The sequence below is a fragment of the Physella acuta genome, unplaced genomic scaffold, assembly GCF_028476545.2.
Source record: "Physella acuta isolate Inbredline_101_S28 unplaced genomic scaffold, ASM2847654v3 ptg001733l, whole genome shotgun sequence".
NCBI lineage: Eukaryota > Metazoa > Mollusca > Gastropoda > Physidae > Physella > Physella acuta.
In genome coordinates, this window is record NW_026733244.1 from 40001 (window position 1) to 61186 (window position 21186).

General features: G+C 41.9%; 2 protein-coding genes and 1 non-coding gene across 3 annotated transcripts in view; 1 reads left to right on the forward strand and 2 right to left on the reverse strand.

The window, feature by feature from the left end:
* The window catches only part of LOC131930190 (carbonic anhydrase 14-like), a 27771-nt gene extending 20226 nt beyond the window's left edge, over positions 1-7545 (forward strand). Inside the window, 5 exon segments of the mRNA XM_059286603.1 lie at positions 3829-3921; positions 5067-5133; positions 5349-5506; positions 6396-6523; positions 7065-7545. Coding sequence (XP_059142586.1) covers positions 3829-3921; positions 5067-5133; positions 5349-5506; positions 6396-6518 — 441 coding nt within the window. The 3' untranslated portion in view covers positions 6519-6523; positions 7065-7545.
* Positions 7546-7733: 188 nt separating this feature from the next.
* Positions 7734-18537, reverse strand: LOC131930189 (marginal zone B- and B1-cell-specific protein; the record flags this gene model as incomplete). The annotated part of the gene is given in 4 exon segments (XM_059286602.1): positions 7734-9961; positions 13548-13652; positions 16282-16391; positions 18058-18537. Coding segments are annotated over 4 exon segments (615 nt in total). The 3' UTR covers positions 7734-9804.
* Positions 18538-20988: 2451 nt separating this feature from the next.
* On the reverse strand, positions 20989-21061 carry Trnar-acg (transfer RNA arginine (anticodon ACG)). Its single transcript has one exon. It is a non-coding gene; the product is annotated as a tRNA-Arg (tRNA).
* Positions 21062-21186: the final 125 nt, after the last annotated feature.

A 21186-nucleotide genomic window follows, 5' to 3' on the forward strand; every position in this document is an offset into this window, starting at 1 on the left:
AGCGGGGATAGATCAAGTGCAATGTTGTAGGTATTTTAAATACTGCCTTTGATTTATTTTATACCATCAGCGTACTGTTTACTAATTTTTATTATTTTTAATCAATAACAGTTATGGAGCCAGCTCCTAAATGTCCTCTATGTTTACTTCTTACCATTTGCGGTTAAGTTTGGGGTATTATAATTGTTCGCTAAATTAAAACAGGCACGTCCGTAGGCGTCCCGTCAAGGCTCGATTTGGCGCCCTGGGCTATCCTGTGAGTGCTATGGTGCATAATTTCGTTTTAAACAGTGCGATAGATTATGGATAAGAAAGGTTACTATAGTCAGTAAGTAAATCAAATCTGGGCGTCCTCCGGCGCGCCGACAGAGTACTATTCGGCGATCCGGGCCTTCTCGTGTTCGTTATGGCGCATACGTTCGTTTAAGTGAGTGCTAAAGACTATGAAAAGTTGGGGTACTATAGTCGTTTACTAAGCTGAAACAGGTGGTTCCGACGGCGCCCCAGCATGGTGCAATTTTGACTGTGAGCACTTTGCGTTTATGTTTGCGTTTATGTTTTCTTTGTGTTTGTGTTTGGTTTGCGTTTATAGTTCAGTTTATGTTTGCGTTTGGATTTGGTTTGTTTTCGTTTGCTTTTTTGTTTGCATTTGTGTTTGTGTTTTCTTTGTGTTGGTGTTTGTGCTTGCGGTTGGGTTTGTGTTTTCGTTTATGTTTGTATATCTATTTGCGTTTGTGTTATGTTTGCGGTTTTTTTTTTTTTTGTGTGTTTTGGTTTTGCTTTGTTGTGGTTAGGGTGGGCAATGCCGGGTATATGCTGATTACTAAACACACATGTCATGGTCCTTTACAGATAGGTTTTTCACAGAGGCCAGAGCATATTGCTACCACCCCCACCCCAACTAGTCTGGTGAGCTGGGATTCACGCTATATGTTTACAATCGTAGAGCAGAGTTGAATTAGTGACGCCTATAATCTATATATATAATTCTCTTCTTCGAGCCGTTAGAAAACAAGCTGCAAACGCTCTCCCTACCTCCCCACCCCTACATGGTTTTAGTGAGCTGTGTTCACTCTAAATGTTTACAAGCAGAGCCAACGATTTTAAACGTAGGGGGGGGGAGGGGGGAGGGAAGGAAGGGGGGGGGGGTTATGGTCCTTAACGAGCTACTTATAGTGTTTGTTACGTTCTGGGTTCATTTCAAATCAATAACAACGCTTCGTGTTTAACTTCACTACTTTTATTCGTCTCAATGCATTCAAGCGTACCATAACAGCCCTCGTCCTAACCGCTACTAACCCGCTGACTGCCCCCCACAATCGTTCACTCCCCCTTTTATACCCGCATTCGACCTTGGGATTACAAGACACAAGGGTAACTACACAGTAAGGTGAACTCCACTCACACATGCACTCTCCCCTAGTTCTAGACTATTCTAACCTATTCTAAACTAACCTACAACTGGCCCGTAACAGTGTTTTAAAGAAATATTTTCAGTGTCAGCGTTGGTACTGTCGAATTCACAAATTATGAATTATTGAAAATTAGAAACAACTAAATAGCGGCGTATGTTATGCCGCGGGCCGGCTCGTCTGCTTTATTTTTTCATTGTAGTCTGTAAACTGTCGTCCCGGACGGCTGCCTTCATGTGGGCGGGGAGGGGGAAGGTTGAGGATAATCGTTCTTAACGACCTACTGATAGTGTTTTAAAGCAAAATATTTTCAGTCGCAGCATTGGTAGTGTCGAATTTACAAATTATGAATTACTGAAAAGTAGAAAATAAATCAAAAGCTTATAACTTGAGAACTGTTTCAGATAGATAAAAGAAATGTAACATGTAAGTAAAAGATCTAATTCTCTGCCTTCTGTCAAATTTAGAGTAATTTCTGTTTACCCGAAGTAGTAATTTACGCTATTTCCGATTTTTAAAAAACGCACGTGAATGTATAAAGTACTAATGGTGCGGAATTCTTTTTTTTTTCTAATTTAAAAAGTTTAAGAAAATAAAAATGGATTAAAAATATTGTCTATGTACCGAGTTCCCATCCCGTTTTTTTATATAAGAAAATTCGAGAAAGATTAGGGGAGATCTCTCCCGGTTTATTTTTAAATTTAAATATTAAAAAAAAGATTTTAAAAACATGTCTATATCCCGCGTTGCCATCTTCCCGTAGTGTTAGATTCGAGTAAGTTTAGGGGAGATCCCTCCCGCTTTATTTTTATGTGTATTGCGGAGTGAAAGGCGGGAGGGGTGGGGGTAGGAGGTATGTAACAGTAAGTCAATTTAGTTTGACTAAAATCACGTCAATAGGCTGGACAAAGAAACTCATCAAATCAAGTAACAACTAGCACATTTATCTCACTTGTCACCATCAAATGACGTAACACCTTGTCTTCTTGTCTCCCCCCCCCCCCATCAAATGACGTAACACCTTGTCTTCTTGTCTCCCCCCCACCCCCATCAAATGACGTAACACCTTGTCTTCTTGTCTCCCCCCCACCCCCCATCAAATGACGTAACAACTTGTCTTGTCTCCCCCCCCCCATCAAATGACGTAACAACTTGTCTGCATGCCCCCCCCCCCCCATCAAATGACGTAACAACTTGTCTGCATGCGCCCCCCATCAAATGACGTAACAGCTTGTCTGCATGCCCCCCCCCATCAATGACGTAACAGCTTGTCTGCATGCCCCCCCCCCATCAAATGACGCATCAACAGGTCTGCAAGCCCCCCCCCCCCCATCAAATGACGTAACACCTTGACTGCATGCCCCCCATCAAATGACGTAAGAACTTGTCTTCTTGTCTCCCCCCCCCCCCATCAAATGACGTAACACCTTGTCTGCATGCCCCCACCCCCCATCAAATGACGTAACAACTTGTCTTCTTGTCCCCCCCCCCCTCACCAAATGACGTAACACCTTGTCTTCTTCCCCCCCCCCCATCAAATGAAATGACGTAACACCTTGTCTGCATGCCCCCCACCCCCCCACCCCACCCTATCAAATGACGTAACACCTTGTCTGCATGCCCCCACCCCCCATCAAATGACGTAACAACTTGTCTTCTTGTCCCCCCCCCCCTCACCAAATGACGTAACACCTTGTCTTCTTCCCCCCCCCCATCAAATGAAATGACGTAACACCTTGTCTGCATGCCCCCCACCCCCCCACCCCACCCTATCAAATGACGTAACACCTTGTCTGCATGCCCCCACCCCCCATCAAATGACGTAACAACTTGTCTTCTTGTCCCCCCCCCCCCCTCACCAAATGACGTAACACCTTGTCTTCTTCCCCCCCCCCCCCATCAAATGAAATGACGTAACACCTTGTCTGCATGCCCCCCACCCCCCCCACCCCACCCTATCAAATGGACGTAACACCTTGTCTGCATGCCCCTACCCCCCACCCCCAATCAAATGACGCAACACCTGGTCTGCATGCCCCCCTCCCCCATCAAATGACGTAAAAACTTGTCCTGCATGCCCCCCCATCAAATGACGTAAAAACTTGTCTGCATGCCCCCCATCAAATGACGTAACAGCTTGTCTGCATGCCCCCCCCCCCCATCAAATGACGTAACAACGTGTCGGCATGCCCCCCCCCCCCATCCACTGACGTAACAGCTTGTCTGCATGCCCCCCCCTCCCCCCATCAAATGACGTAACAACTTGTTTGCATGCCCCCCCCCCCCCCATCAAATGACGTAACAACTTGTCTGCATGCCCCCCATCAAATGACGTAACACCTTGTCTGCTTGCCCCCCCCCCCCCCCCATCAAATGACGTAACACCTTGTCTTCGTGTCTCCCCCTCCACGTCCAGCTGCACATCGTCCACTACAAGAAGTCTCTGGGCAGTCTGGCAGCTGCAGCCACACAGTTCCAGGGTCTGGCCGTGCTGGGCTTTTTGTTCGAGGTCAGCAATCATATCCACACATCCATCTATCCACACATCCATCTATCCACACATCCATCTATCCACACATCCATCTATCCACACATCCATCTATCCACACATCCATCTATCCACACATCCATCTATCCACACATCCATCTATCCACACATCCATCTATCCACACATCCATCTATCCACACATCCATCTATCCACACATCCATCTATCCACACATCCATCTATCCACACATCCATCTATCCACACATCCATCTATCCACACATCCATCTATCAACACATCCATCTATCCACACATCCATCTATCCACACATCCATCTATCCACACATCCACACATCCATCTATCCACACATCCATCTATCCCCACATCCATACATCCACACATCCATCTATCCACACATCCATCTATCCACACATCCATCTATCCCCACATCCATCTATCCACACATCCATCTATCCACACATCCATACATCCACACATCCATCTATCCACACATCCATCTATCCACACATCCATACTTCAACACATCCACACATCCATCTATCTACACATCCATCTATACACACATCCATCTATACACACATCCATCTATCCCCACATCCATCTATCCACACATCCATCTATCCCCACATCCATACATCCACACATCCTTCTATCCACACATCCATCTATCCACACATCCATCTATCCACACATCCATCTATCCACACATCCATCTATCCACACATCCATCTATCCACACATCCATCTATCCACACATCCATCTATCCACACATCCATCTATCCACACATCCATCTATCAAAACACCCATATATCCGTTTATCAATACTGTTGACTTCACTTGGAGTCTTATACTCTTGACTTATACACTCCACTTGGAGTTGACTTACACACTTGACTTTTGAGTTGACTTATACACTTGACTTATACACTTCACTTATACACTTGACTTATACACTCCACTTGGAGTTGACTTACACACTTGACTTATACGCTGGATTTGGAGTTGACTTATACACTTGACTTTTGAGTTGACTTATACACTTGACTAATACACTTGACTTATACACTGGATTTGGAGTTGACTTATACACTTGATATGGTGTTGACTTATACACTTGACTTGGAGTTGACTTTGTGTTTCAGGTGAGTTCTGGTGACAACGTTCTATTCAACAACATCACCAACTATCTCAAGTCAATCAAGGACCCAGGTTTGTAGTGGCTGACATCACTACGCCACCTCGCTTAACGCCACCTCGCTTGACGCCACCTCGCTTAACGCTACCTCGCTTGACGCTACCTCGCTTAAAGCTACCTCGCTTGACGCCACCTCGCATAACGCTTTCTTGCTTAAGTCGCGTCACCTACTATCTGTCGCCCACACAAGGTGACCGTTGGTCAAGTGAAATGCTGTTTCTCCCCCCAGACACCTCGGTGACCATCCCGAGTTTCCCCATCAACTCCATCCTGCCCAGTAGACGTAGCGACCTGTACCGGTACCACGGCAGTCTGACCACACCAGGGTGCCACGAGACGGTCATCTGGTCCGTCTTCAAGGACACCATCCAGGTGTCTTCAAGACAGGTGGGTTCTATTTACTTGTGGCATCAAACATGAGTTGGTCAGTCATACGACAGTTGGTCAGTCATACAAGAGTTGGTCAGTCATACAACAGTTGGTCAGTCATAAAAGCGTTGGTCAGTCATACAACAGTTGGTCAGTCATACATGAGTTGGTCAGTCATACAACAGTTGGTCCGTCATACATGAGTTGGTCAGTCATACAACAGTTGGTCAGTCATACAAGAGTTGGTCAGTCATACATGACTTGGAAAGTCATACAACAGTTGGTCAGTCATACAACAGTTGGTAAGTCATACAACAGTTGGTCAGTCATACATGAGTTGGTCAGTCATACAAGAGTTGGTCAGTCATACATGAGTTGGAAAGTCATACAACAGTTGGTCAGTCATACAAGAGTTGGTCAGTCATACAAGAGTTGGTCAGTCATACAAGAGTTGGTCAGTCATACATGAGTTGGTCAGTCATACAAGAGTTGGTCAGTCATACATGAGTTGGTCAGTCATACAAGAGTTGGTCAGTCATACATGAGTTGGTCAGTCATACAACAGTTGGTCCGTCATACATGAGTTGGTCAGTCATACAACAGTTGGTCAGTCATACAAGAGTTGGTCAGTCATACAAGAGTTGGTCAGTCATATCACAGTTGGTCAGTCATACATGAGTTGGTCAGTCATACAAGAGTTGGTCAGTCATACAAGAGTTGGTCAGTCATACATGAGTTGGTCAGTCATACATGAGTTGGTCAGTCATACATGAGTTGGTCAGTCATACAAATATTGGTCAGTCATACCACAGTTGGTCAGTCCTACCACAGTTGGTCAGTCATGCACTGATTAGCCACACACAATCCGCCGGCCAATGTGTATTGTTGCAACTCTTTCAATGTCCAGCTGGCGTTGTTTCGAACCCTGGTCTCCCACGAGACAGACAGTAACGGCAACCCGCTGCCAATGGTCGACAACAACCGACCAATCCAGGCCATCAACAGTCGGGAGGTCTACAGGAACTTCTAACAATGGTAGGTCAGCTTTACAGTTGCCTAGCAACGAGCTTTATTTCCACTAAGAGAGGTAACTTGCTAATACTCAACCAGTTAATTTCAATGGTTGTGTTTCCTGGATAAAGCTTAATTAATCATTTTTAAAAATTGCATTAAAAACGAAAATGAATTTGGGCGGTTAATAGTGCGGGATAATAGTAAGCCACCCTACTTTAATTTCTAAATTTTCATTGATTCATAAAAAAAAAATAATTAGGCATTCAATTAAGTCAAATGTTATGCCAGATTGCATAGTCATTGCGTCTTTTTATCCACGTGCCAAGTTTTAAACAAATCGGCCAGTTAGAAGTGCTGAAAATTTTGTTCATCAGTTTCGATGTATGGCCACAGACAGCAAGACAGACAGAGAAAGCAAGTTAATAAAAAGCTTGTAATTAATAATTTTCTTAAAAGCAATGAACCTAGATTTAACAGACATACATTGTGAGCATAGACTACAATCATCAATCTCACAATCTACTGTCAATGTTAATAAAGGTTGGAAATTATTTTTTCCCAGATCCATGGGACTCTGCTGGACATCTTCATGAAATCCACTGTCTTGGCTACAGTCTTTTTAAATCACTAGCTGATCAATAGACTCATCTAATTATAGCCCAGATACAGAACCTCTAATCTTTTCTCCATCAAGCTTCTCATTGATTGACTTGGCACATGCTTTTATTCATGTACTCCACTACTGCACGCTAAAATTTGACTTTATTTATTTTGTTAGTTGAAAAAAAAACACATGATTGTGTTGGATAATTCTCATATAGCTTGCTATTGATGAATCTGTAGGGAGATCTAAACTGAATTTGTTGAAGTTCTATTTACAAATTAAATTTTTTTTTTAAATCCTTGATGAGACAACTTGCAGATCCTGTTGATTAGATGTTATTTAATTACTCTAATTAGCTGTTCATTCATTGTTTAATTACTCCATGAAACTAATAACTATTTATATTGATAATTTTTCTCATCGGTGGATCTAGAAATAAACTAAATATACAAGTGATTTTGGTTCTATCAATTGTCTTTTATTATGGTGATAATATGCCTCATTATTCTACACCCCCCAAATAAAGTAGAGAGATGAAAATTTTAAAAAATAAAAAACGGATATTTCTGCGTTCAAGTAAGTTGAAACGGATTAATGTATTAAAACATTACAACACCAACAAGCGAGAAAGATAAAAATGTCAAACATTTTAATACAACAATGGCAACCAGATATAAAATGTAAAACAATTTTTTTTAAGTAAGCAAAAAAAAAAAATGCAGAAAATTCAGATCTAGCTTTAAATATAAACCAGCAAACTACAAACAACAGCAAATGTACATCATTCAACCCATGGGACACAATGGAATGATAGAGGGAATCATTTGACATCATTTCTGTCAGCAGTTTATAGATCAAGGGAAACAAATCATTCCTATCAGCAGTTTATAGATCAAGGGAAACAAATCATTTCTGTCAGCAGTTTATAGAACAAGGGAGACAATCTAGTCAGAAGCTCCAGATTTCAGCAGTATACAAACAAGGCAACAACTAACTTGTTTACAAGGCACATGCTAGCAGCAGACTTTACAAATGGTGGCCAACAGATTTGGTTATCAAAGTCAAAAATGTGTAGTTAGAACCAAATAATGAGCCCAACATTTCCAACAGAATGAACATAATAAATAACTGAAGAGCAAGAGGAACAATCTACCAGTTAGTTCAGCCACTACAGCACAACATTTCCAACAGAATGAACATAATAAATGACTGACGAGCAAGAGGAACAATCTACCAGTTAGTTCAGCCACTACAGCACAACATTTCCAACAGAATGAACATAATAAATAACTGAAGAGCAAGAGGAACAATCTACCAGTTAGTTCACCCACCTACAGCCCAACATTTCCAACAGAATGAACATAATAAATAACTGAAGAGCAAGAGGAACAATCTACCAGTTAGTTCACCCACCTACAGCCCAACATTTCCAACAGAATGAACATAATAAATAACTGACGAGCAAGAGGAACAATCTACCAGTTAGTTCACCCACCTACAGCACAACATGATGGGCCAGGAGATTTGATACATGACTCTGTTCAGTATATGACCCCCATTCAAGTTGTATACTCATTGGTCTCAGGGTCAATTACAAATGCTAGTCACTAGCACTAGTAGTGAAATGTTTTCAATTGTTAAAGACACAGATGGATTTAGTTATCACAGAAAGTAGGTCAATAGAACCTCTCGTTGGGTGTTATCATTAATTATCTCTCATTGGGTGTCATCATTAATTATCTCTCGTTGGGTGTCATCATTAATTATCTCTCATTGGGTGTCATCATTAATTATCTCTCGTTGGGTGTCATCATTAATTATCTCTCGTTGGGTGTCATCATTAATTATCTCTTGTTGGGTGTCATCATTAATTATCTCTCATTGGGTGTCATCATTAATTATCTCTTGTTGGGTGTCATCATTAATTATCTCTCGTTGGGTGTCATCATTAATTATCTCTCATTGGGTGTCATCATTAATTATCTCTTGTTGGGTGTCATCATTAATTATCTCTCGTTGGGTGTCATCATTAATTATCTCTCAATGATGCCATCATCAAACACAAAAAGACAAAACAGATTTTTCTGGGTCACTTGGTCTTCACCAAACATTGGCCTACATGTCAACCACATACAACCATAACACATCTCTAATGTCAACCAAATACAACCATAACACATCTCTAATGTCAACCAAATACAACCATAACACATCTCTAATGTCAACCAAATACAACCATAATACATCTCTAATATCAACCAAATACAACCATCACACATCTCTAATGTCAACCACATACAACCATCACACATCTCTAAACAGTCACACCATAGTTTCAATTTAAAACATTCACAAGTTAAAATCCTAAAGAAAAGTTAAAAATGTGAAGATCAGTGTGAAGTAAAGTTAAAAATGTGAAGATCAATGTGAAGTAAAGTTAAAAATGTGAAGATCAGTGTGAAGTTAAAAATGTGAAGATTCTCCTCATAAAAAACATGATACCAATAACATCACAGAAAAAATTTGATTTTTAAAAAGCCATACAACGGCTGCAGAAGATAAAAAAATTTTGATTGATAAAAACTTTTTTGATTGATCAAAACTTATCAGCTCCATATTTCCTCCTGTACATGACACACTTGTGGTTTAATCATCTGTGACTCATCAAGCTAATGAGTTGAGTGACTAATGAGAAGTTTCACAATTCATCTTTCTGTAGCTGTTGAATCTGTTGTTTGCTGCAATATGTTTTACACAGTGAGGCGGCCAGTTTGTTGTCTCCCTTCTTCCTGTAGAACTCATAGATGCCCTCCTCCTCGTACTTCTCTATCAGCTCCTTGCACAGGTTGGAGAGTCTGGGGAGATGGGAGATGGTTAGTCAGGGGGAGATGGTTAGTCAGGGGGAGATGGTTAGTCAGGGGGAGATGGTTAGTCAGGGGGAGATGGTTAGTCAGGGGGAGATGGTTAGTCAGGGGGAGATGGTTAGTCAGGGGGAGATGGTTAGTCAGGGGGAGATGGTTAGTCAGGGGGAGATGGGAGATGGTTAGTCAGGGGGAGATGGTTAGTCAGGGGGAGATGGGAGATGGTTAGTCAGGGGGAGATGGGAGATGGTTAGTCAGGGGGAGATGGTTAGTCAGGGGGAGATGGTTAGTCAGGGGGAGATGGGAGATGGTTAGTCAGGGGGAGATGGTTAGTCAGGGGGAGATGGTTAGTCAGGGGGAGATGGGAGATGGTTAGTCAGGGGGAGATGGTTAGTCAGGGGGAGATGGTTAGTCAGGGGGAGGTGGTTAGTCAGGGGGAGATGGTTAGTCAGGGGAGATGGTTAGTCAGGGGGAGATGGTTAGTCAGGGGGAGATGGTTGGTCAGGGGGATGGTTAGTCAGGGGGAGATGGGAGATGGTTAGTCAGGGGGGGATGGTTAGTCAGGGGGAGATGGTTAGTCAGGGGGAGATGGGAGGTGGTTAGTCAGGGGAGATGGTTAGTCAGGGGGAGATGGTTAGTCAGGGGGAGATGGTTAGTCAGGGGGAGATGGTTAGTCAGGGGGAGATGGGAGATGGTTAGTCAGGGGGAGATGGTTGGTCAGGGGGAGATGGTTAGTCAGGGGGAGGTGGTTAGTCAGGGGGAGATGGTTAGTCAGGGGAGATGGTTAGTCAGGGGGAGATGGTTAGTCAGGGGGAGATGGTTAGTCAGGGGGAGATGGTTAGTCAGGGGGAGATGGTTAGCCAGGGGGAGATGGTTAGTCAGGGGGAGATGGGAGATGGTTAGTCAGGGGGAGATGGTTGGTCAGGGGGAGGTGGTTAGTCAGGGGAGATGGTTAGTCAGGGGGAGATGGTTAGTCAGGGGGAGATGGTTAGTCAGGGGAGATGGTTGGTCAGGGGGAGATGGTTAGTCAGGGGGAGATGGGAGGTGGTTAGTCAGGGGAGATGGTTAGTCAGGGGGAGATGGTTAGTCAGGGGGAGATGGTTAGTCAGGGGAGATGGTTGGTCAGGGGGAGATGGTTAGTCAGGGGGAGATGGTTAGTCAGGGGGAGATGGTTAGTCAGGGGGAGATGGTTGGTCAGGGGGAGATGGTTAGTCAGGGATGGATGGTTAGTCAGGGGGAGATGGTTAGTCAGGGGGAGATGGTTAGTCAGGGGGAGATGGTTAGTCAGGGGGAGATGGTTAGTCAGGGGGAGATGGTTAGTCAGGGGGAGATGGTTAGTCAGGGGGAGATGGTTGGTCAGGGGGAGATGGTTAGTCAGGGATGGATGGTTAGTCAGGGGGAGATGGTTAGTCAGGGGGAGATGGTTAGTCAGGGGGAGATGGTTAGTCAGGGGGAGATGGTTAGTCAGGGGGAGATGGGAGATGGTTAGTCAGGGGGAGATGGTAGGTCAGGGGGAGATGGTTAGTCAGGGGGAGATGGTAGGTCAGGGGGAGATGGTTAGTCAGGGGGAGATGGTTAGTCAGGGGGAGATGGTTAGTCAGGGGGAGATGGTTAGTCAGGGGGAGATGGGAGATGGTTAGTCAGGGGGAGATGGTTAGTCAGGGGGAGATGGTTGGTCAGGGGGAGATGGTTAGTCAGGGGGAGATGGGAGGTGGTTAGTCAGGGGAGATGGTTAGTCAGGGGGAGATGGTTAGTCAGGGGGAGATGGTTAGTCAGGGGAGATGGTTGGTCAGGGGGAGATGGTTAGTCAGGGGGAGATGGTTAGTCAGGGGGAGATGGTTAGTCAGGGGGAGATGGTTAGTCAGGGGGAGATGGTTAGTCAGGGGGAGATGGTTGGTCAGGGGGAGATGGTTAGTCAGGGATGGATGGTTAGTCAGGGGGAGATGGTTAGTCAGGGGGAGATGGTTAGTCAGGGGGAGATGGTTAGTCAGGGGGAGATGGTTAGTCAGGGGGAGATGGTTAGTCAGGGGGAGGTGGTTAGTCAGGGGAGATGGTTAGTCAGGGGGAGATGGTTAGTCAGGGATGGATGGTTAGTCAGGGGGAGATGGTTAGTCAGGGGGAGATGGTTAGTCAGGGGGAGATGGTTAGTCAGGGGGAGATGGTTAGTCAGGGGTAGATGGGAGATGGTTAGTCAGGGGGAGATGGTAGGTCAGGGGGAGATGGTTAGTCAGGGGGAGATGGTAGGTCAGGGGGAGATGGTTAGTCAGGGGGAGATGGTTAGTCAGGGGGAGATGGTTAGTCAGGGGGAGATGGTTAGTCAGGGGGAGATGGGAGATGGTTAGTCAGGGGGAGATGGTTAGTCAGGGGGAGATGGTAGGTCAGGGGGAGATGGTAGGTCAGGGGGAGATGGTTAGTCAGGGGGAGATGGTTAGTCAGGGGGAGATGGTTAGTCAGGGGGAGATGGGAGATGGTTAGTCAGGGGGAGATGGTAGGTCAGGGGGAGATGGTTAGTCAGGGGGAGATGGTTAGTCAGGGGAGATGGTTAGTCAGGGGGAGATGGTAGGTCAGGGGGAGATGGTTAGTCAGGGGGAGATGGTTAGTCAGGGGGAGATGGTTAGTCAGGGGGAGATGGTTAGTCAGGGGGAGATGGTTAGTCAGGGGGAGATGGTTAGTCAGGGGGAGATGGTTAGTCAGGGGGAGATGGTAGGTCAGGGGGAGATGGTTAGTCAGGGGGAGATGGTTAGTCAGGGGGAGATGGTTAGTCAGGGGGAGATGGTTAGTCAGGGGGAGATGGTTGGTCAGGGGGAGATGGTTGGTCAGGGGGAGATGGTTAGTCAGGGGGAGATGGTTAGTCAGGGGGAGATGGTTAGTCAGGGGGAGATGGTTAGTCAGGGGGAGATGGTTAGTCAGGGGGATGGTTAGTCAGGGGGAGATGGTTAGTCAGGGGGAGATGGTTAGTCAGGGATGGATGGTTAGTCAGGGGGAGATGGTTAGTCAGGGGGAGATGGTTAGTCAGGGGGAGATGGTTAGTCAGGGGGAGATGGTTAGTCAGGGATGGATGGTTAGTCAGGGGGAAATGGTTAGTCAGGGGGAGATGGTTGGTCAGGGGGAGATGGTTGGTCAAGGGGAGATGGGAGATGGTTAGTCAGGGGGAGATGGTTAGTCAGGGGGAGATGGTTAGTCAGGGGGAGATGGTTAGTCAGGGATGGATGGTTAGTCAGGGGGAGATGGTTAGTCAGGGGGAGATGGTTAGTCAGGGGGAGATGGTTAGTCAGGGGGAGATGGTTAGTCAGGGGGAGATGGTTAGTCAGGGGGAGATGGTTAGTCAGGGGGAGATGGGAGATGGTTAGTCAGGGGGAGATGGTTAGTCAGGGGGGATGGTTAGTCAGGGGGAGATGGTTAGTCAGGGGAGATGGTTAGTCAGGTGACAAGGGAATATATGAATGGGGGTCAAAGATAATATATACTGCGTGGGGGTCAGGTGAAACATCTTAGTGAGGGTTGAGGGTAGTATCTGACATGGTGTCAAAAGACAATGTGTGGGTGCAGATTTGAAAAGAGATTCCATCAAGAGACTGACCTGTTCTCCCACTTGCCACCAGCCTCCACTATGCCAGGTGTGTTCTCATTTTTCAGGCCAGGGCCAGACAACATCTTGACATCATTGACATTTTTTAGGCCATAGCTGTGGGTACAATTTTCACATGTTAGGCCATAGCTGTGGGTACAATTTTCACATTTTTTAGGCCATAGCTGTGGGTACAATTTTCACATTTTTTAGGCCATAGCTGTGGGTACAATTTTCACATTTTTTAGGCCATAGCTGTGGGTACAATTTTCACATTTTTTAGGCCATAGCTGTGGGTACAATTTTCACATGTTAGGCCATAGCTGTGGGTACAATTTTCACATTTTTTAGGCCATAGCTGTGGGTACAATTTTCACATTTTTTAGGCCATAGCTGTGGGTACAACTTTCACATTTTTTAGGCCATAGCTGTGGGTACAATTTTCATATTTTTAGGCCATAGCTGTGGGTACAATTTTCACATTTTTTAGGCCATAGCTGTGGGTACAATTTTCACATTTTTTAGGCCATAGCTGTGGGTACAATTTTCACATTTTTTAGGCCATAGCTGTGGGTAAAATTTTCACATTTTTTAGGCCATAGCTGTGGGTACAATTTTCACATTTTTTAGGCCATAGCTGTGGGTACAATTTTCACATTTTTTAGGCCATAGCTGTGGGTACAATTTTCACATGTTAGGCCATAGCTGTGGGTACAATTTTCACATGTTAGACCATAGCTGTGGGTACAATTTTCACATTTTTTAGGCCATAGCTGTGGGTACAATTTTCACATGTTAGGCCATAGCTGTGGGTACAATTTTCACATGTTAGGCCATAGCTGTGGGTACAATTTTCACATGTTAGGCCATAGCTGTGGGTACTATTTTCACATGTTAGGCCATAGCTGTGGGTACAATTTTCACATGTTAGGCCATAGCTGTGGGTACAATTTTCACATGTTAGGCCATAGCTGTGGGTACTATTTTCACATGTTAGGCCATAGCTGTGGGTACAATTTTCACATGTTAGGCCATAGCTGTGGGTACAATTTTCACATGTTAGGCCATAGCTGTGGGTACTATTTTCACATGTTAGGCCATAGCTGTGGGTACTATTTTCACATGTTAGGCCATAGCTGTGGGTACAATTTTCACATGTTAGGCCATAGCTGTGGGTACTATTTTCACATGTTAGGCCATAGCTGTGGGTACTATTTTCACATGTTAGGCCATAGCTGTGGGTACTATTTTCACATGTTAGGCCATAGCTGTGGGTCAAACCTAACATATTTAAGTGTCTCTTTTTGGGGAAAAAAAATTAAAGAAAGATAAAGTTAAAGACTTAATGAAGTATTTGAAAATGTGCACATTCTATTAAAAATATAAAACTACATATTATGTTGCTCAAGTTGAAATCAGAACTGTTTGAATTTGTATTATACACTCAACCTTACAGTAGGTCCTCAGTGAAGAAATGGGTGACATAATGCTATTGGTTTTATTTTTCACATCTTATTAGGATTCAAATTATTTTTCAGTTATTATTATGAAGCAAAGGATTTAATATTAAATAATTCTGATAATTTTCAGTTTTTAAGAATTAGTTAGGTGTTAGTGATTTTCGTACAAAGGGAAAATACCCAATTAATATTTTTGTCAAAATCATTGAAGCTTAGTTATTTCCCCTTACAGAAAAATAATTATTCTCCTAAATGTCATCAAGACATTATTAATGAAGAGTTACTTTACTGACTTGAAAATAAAATAATTGAAATGGACACAACTTCTCAAAAATCTTGAGTCTGTTGATCTAGCTTTTCTTTATAGCTATTTAAATAGTAATGTGTCATTTATTTTCTACTTTTTAGTGCACTCTAATATAAAAGCTTGTTATTAAAATGTTTTTTATTAATTTTTTTCAGTACTTTAATCTTTTTTAAATTTACAATAGAGCCGCATGACTAAAAATTATTGCATACCTAATAAACATGATTACGCACATATAATAGCACTGAATAGTTGGATAAGACTGCCTACTAGTTTGGACACAATTTTAATTAATTAATAAAAAATTAATAAGGCCTCCAATTAAGTCAAATATAATGTCAGATTGCATTGTCTTTATGTCTTGACCCACGTGCCAACTTTGAACCGAATCTGTCAGTTAAAAGAGCCCGAAATTTTGCTAGGGCGTTTTGATCTATGATGACAGACTGTCAACAGACTAAACAAAAAGTGACTTTCAGTTTGTTCCATGTGCTGTGCTGGAATCAAATAAAACAGCGGTTGCCAAATCACATAAAAGTGATTTCAGTTTATTCCATGGCCTGCGCTAGAATCAAATAAAACAGCGGTTGCCAAATCACATAAAAGTGATTTCAGTTTTTTCCATGTGCTGCGCTGGAATCAAATAAAACAGCGGTTGCCAAATCACATCAATCAAGTGTCCTTTGCAAGTATGTTATTTATAGAATAGGAAACATTTAACTGTAAATATTAATAATGCTTGTCAATTGTATCACTGTATATGAAACTAGAAATAATTGGGTGGTATCTGAAACTAGAAATAATTGGGTGGTTTCTAAAACCAGACTGAGTGAAAACCCTAACCATGTAACTATAGTGAGACAACCCTTAACCATGTTACCATGATGAGTGATTGGCATATTTAAATATATTAGCAACCAAATGTCCTTTCTACTTACTCTTTCATATATGTTAGCAACCAAATGTTCTTTCTACTTACTCTTTCATTCTTTTGTCACACACTAGCTCTGTTACATCAATGACATCAGCTAGAGACAGCAAAGCTCCTTTTTTCACTTGCTTGTGGGCTTTAGTGAATGCTCTATCAAGCTGAAATATATGTCAATTTCAATTATTGCTTTATCAAGCTGAAATATATGGTGACTTCAATTATTGTTTTATCAAGCCGAATCGTATGTGTGTGTTTTATAGTTTTATTTTTAATTTCAATAACATGTCTTTATGCTTTTACTTCCATATTTTAGCATTAAAATTATGGTTGGAGGAAGCAAGCCACATTGTGAAGGGGAGAGTTTTGTATTTTGTCTAAAAGTGACAACACTTGTAGGGGCTGGTTAAAATAATAATCCTAATAGTAACAACCCTGTAGGTGTGTTGAATACAATATAAATAGATTTAATAGATTTAATTATAAAAAGTAATAAGGTCAATAAAAACATTGGGAGCTTCAGGTTTTAGTTTCACTTGCATCCGCAGTGGGGATCCTCAATGGGATGAATGACATAACTCCAGGTCTCGCTGACTTCTGCTAAATTTAATTATTACTGTAACCAAAATTTCATGTGACACAAAAAAAAGGAAGCTTTTTCAATCTTTGCCAGAAATGTTTTTATACATTTTTTATAAAGAATTACTGTTTTTTACATGGAGCATTTGTGATTAACACTAATTGGGGTAATTAAAACTTAAATAGCCTTCACTTAACAACCATCTAACAATTTCACAAATATATACAATGAAAATACCCATCGATGCAATTTTTAAACAACTTACTTAACACATTATGAGAAAAATTTTGTATTAAATAAGGGGACATGGTTACAAAGCTAATTTAACTTTATTAGGCCTAAGCATTTTTTCGTTTGTTATTTATATCTTTATCAAGAATGAAGTAAAAAACAATTGGTTGTTTGCATAATTTACCAGTACTCTGAGCCTTAAATTAATTGCAATTAAATAAATTATAGCCTATACTATAGGCTAGTATAGACTATAAAGAAAGGTAATCTATCGTTTTGGGTACGTAAAATCGTCCGTGACTAGTAATGTGAAAAACAGGTGACTCCTTAAATTTTAATAATTATTTCACATTTTGAGGAGGATTTATGTTTTTTAAAATACAAAAATGTTTCCTTGTTTCATTTATGTACCTGTTTTTAAACAAATGAATTAAAACTTTTCAGTAATAAATGAATACTAGCGATGTTTCCAACAGATGCAACCATGCTCATTTCATAGCAGCCATCTTGTTTACGTTTTATTTTTATAAGCTTATAGCGCGAGATTCAGGGGGAAGCCACTCTATTTTACAAATGGCTGCTGTTTATATAGCAAATCTTGCTCGCAGACACTGCTGTTTAAAGTTAATTTCTGGCCTATATTGATATACCTAGCCATTGATTTAGGTTTAATATTCATTTATCTATAATATTTGACACAAACATATCACAATACTTCTATTAAAGCCTTGACAATGAGGTAACATTTTCGTACATTAATAGCCGCTGGCGATTTTACGTACCCAAAACGATAGATTACCTAAAGAAATTGGCTTAATATATATTAAAATGTGTGTAGCTCATCTTAAGGTAAGTTATTTAGTCTTCTCTAACTTTCACTAACTACTTTTAGAGTTTGTTAGACTTTTCTATAGGACTTGGTAACAATTAGTTCATATACATTTTTAAAAGTTTAGGCCTTCACTCTACAGTACAGTGTTAGCTGTAGGCCTAACAACTACTAACTTGTAACTCACTTGAAATGCAACGGCAGTGCAGCCATCACAGCGATGAGCTTGAGGCATATGATGAGATCCCTCCTCTTCATCGGATAATTCTGGAGGAATCATGAATGTTTCTCCAGGTCTAAGATTGTTGGGGTCAATCCCTTGTTCTCTTGCTTTTTCCTCCATTAGTTCCCTCAACTTCTTGTTATCTCCAGATGCAAAATTTGCAGTTATAACAATTAAAATTAGAGCACAAAGATTCATGTGTAACATGTTAGAAATTTCCTTCAAACGAGTGAGGTAGATCTAGATCTATCAGCAATCGTTATTTGCTAGCGTTCAATCAAGTTCTGTCCTTAGAGCTTAGCCTAAATCACTAATCAGTCGATAGCGTCGTGAACAACCGTTGTTTACGAAAAATCAAAACTCCGGTTATAGTTTTTACACTAGTTAACTGAAAAAATGGTGCTTAAAAAAGTCTTGAAAGAAAAAATAATGGAAATGGACATCGAATCGATATCTAGATCTAGATCAATCTAGACGTCATGCTTGTTTGTTGGCTTGTTTGTTTGTTTGTTTGTTTAAAAAAAATACATTCTTAAACATTAGGCCTAATTAAAGTACTTTTTTTTTTAATTTTATTCAAATATGCTAGATTTGTTAGATAAATTATTAAATAGGCCTAAATTTTCGTAGATTCTCGACCCAAAAAAAGTATCTAGATCTAGATTTCTAGATCTCGAATCTAGATCTGGAATAGCAAATAGATCTAAACGCTTTTATGGAACTAACCATAGCCAAACCACCCATAACGTGTTCTAGTTGCGTAGTCTGAAATTGGTCTGGGGTGGGGGCGGAATGCCATAAAGCGATTTAGTCTACGGCTAGATGACCTAGAGCCAATAAAGGCAATTATTTCTCTGTCATGATATTCAAAACTAAATGTGTATGCCTAAATTGTACACCAGGTAGCCGTAGCCAACATCCCTGTCTACACCTGTCTGATGTGTTCTAATCGATATCAGCAGCAAATAATCGATCGATGGAGTGCTAACATAAGGCACCCCTTGTTCTCACGGGAAAATGCCGGTATTAAAGATTTAATTCCATGAGTTTGATCATTGCTGGCACTTAATGGGCTTTTGACATCAGCAAAACTTTAAATCCTAAGTAAAAAATAAACAATTTTTGAACAATCAGTTGTAAAAAAAATATTAATAAGTGTTATCTTAACAATTATTGACATTTTTGTTATGTTTAGTTAGGCCTATCATATTAAAAATGTTATTCTTCAAATGTCGTGGTAAAACGATGTTAGTTTACGTGTCGTATACTCCACCAATCAGCAGACGACACGAAACGATTTGCTGATGGCGGATAAACAGGAAGTTATTTAACTTGACAGCTTGGCTGTTGTCATTGGTTTCTGGGTGGCGAAGGACAGGGGTGGGCTGGCTGTGTCTAGGTGGCGCGTGAAATAAATAACAGCGGCTCTTTCCGTCTTAAACTTGCATAGAACATTTTTTCAGTTGAAACCTGGGACCTGACACCGACCTAAAAAGCCTAGAAAATCTGCAATAAACAAGATTAACAACAGATTCAAGCGGCCTACGTGGATTTATCTCGGTGGACCGGTGGCCCAGTCTACCCTCGGACCAAAATGTAAGCAAGATGAAGTTCAAACCAAAGAACAACACCCAATACATGACTTGATTTTTTTTGTGACAGCCCCCCCCCCCCCTCCCCCCCCCCCACTGGCGTAACTAAGGGAGGGCGAGTGGGGCGGCCGCCCCGAGCCCGGACCATAAGGGGGCGTCAAAAGGAGTTTTTAAAAAATTAAAATTATTATTTTAAGCTGAAGTATTGAATTAATACACAGTCAAAGTTACAAAAATAAACGACTACAAGGCTTTACACAGAGATTTAACAGTTTTCTATACCAATTTGTGGCAACAAAATCGAAAATGTTACGGGCTAGTATCTGGTAAGACGCGTCAAAAAACCTATCCAGTTTGAGGGGGGGGGGGGCATTACAGGAATAACTATATATAGAAATAGAAGGAAAGGGTTAAATTGATAGTCTGCCCCGGGTGCCCCTGCCCCTCTCCCCCAGCTACACCACCGCTATCCCCCCTACCCCCACCTAGATGTTCACCTTTGTTAGATGAGTAGATCTCTCTTGCACAGGGTCAGAGTTTCTTCCAGGCATCTCTTCGGAGGGGGGGGGGGCTATGCCCCCCCCCCCCGAAATATTTTTACCGCCCCCCCCCCCCCCGAACGAAATGAAATTTATATAATTTATATAGAAAATATATACTTTTAACAGTGTCCGCCCCCCCTCAAGAAAGTCTACCGCCCCCCCCCCCGAAATTTCAAGTGCCCCCCCCCCCCCCCCCGGAGAAAAAAGTCTGGAAGAAACACTGTACAGAGTCCGTGGGTTTAATGGAAAGGATCATTGTCATGACATAACTTTGACTCGTGAATACATTGAAGGGAATCTCCGCTGATAGGTGGCGCTGTGTCAGTTTACATTTGAAAATGTAGAGAAACTGTGTGAACATATTTTGTACATGTAGGTTACACATATATTGACACATAAGTATAACAAGTAGAAATTGATAGCCTACTGATAGCTTGTTATTTAATTAAGTTAACTTTTAATTTTGTTGTAGATGAACTCGCTCTCTTTCTCTTCCGCTAAATATTTATAAATATTAGAACGTCTCAATGACTTACAAGAAAAAATATTTCAAACTGTGTTTTGTTACAGATATTATTAATCACAACAAATACGCCATGTCTTTTGAAAAGTCAAACGAAAACCAAAAATACGTGCACGCGATTTTTAAAAAGAATTGATATCCTGTTTGAGAATATTGTGTAACTCATCCATGACATATTGCTTAAGTGGGATTACCGTTCAGTTGGGGTGGAACGCCGATGTAAAAAAAAATTATTTTACGAGCCTGCCAGGATTCGAACCTGGAATCTTCTGATCCGTAGTCAGACGCGTTATCCGTTGCGCCACAGGCCCCTCTATTTTTAGGGCCAAAAAATTAAATAGTAACTTGGTCTAGTTGTGGAGCCTACATAATTTTTCCTGGGGGAAATACACTTTGTGTTGTTTGATCATTTTTTTAGAGAACACAATTTATAGAA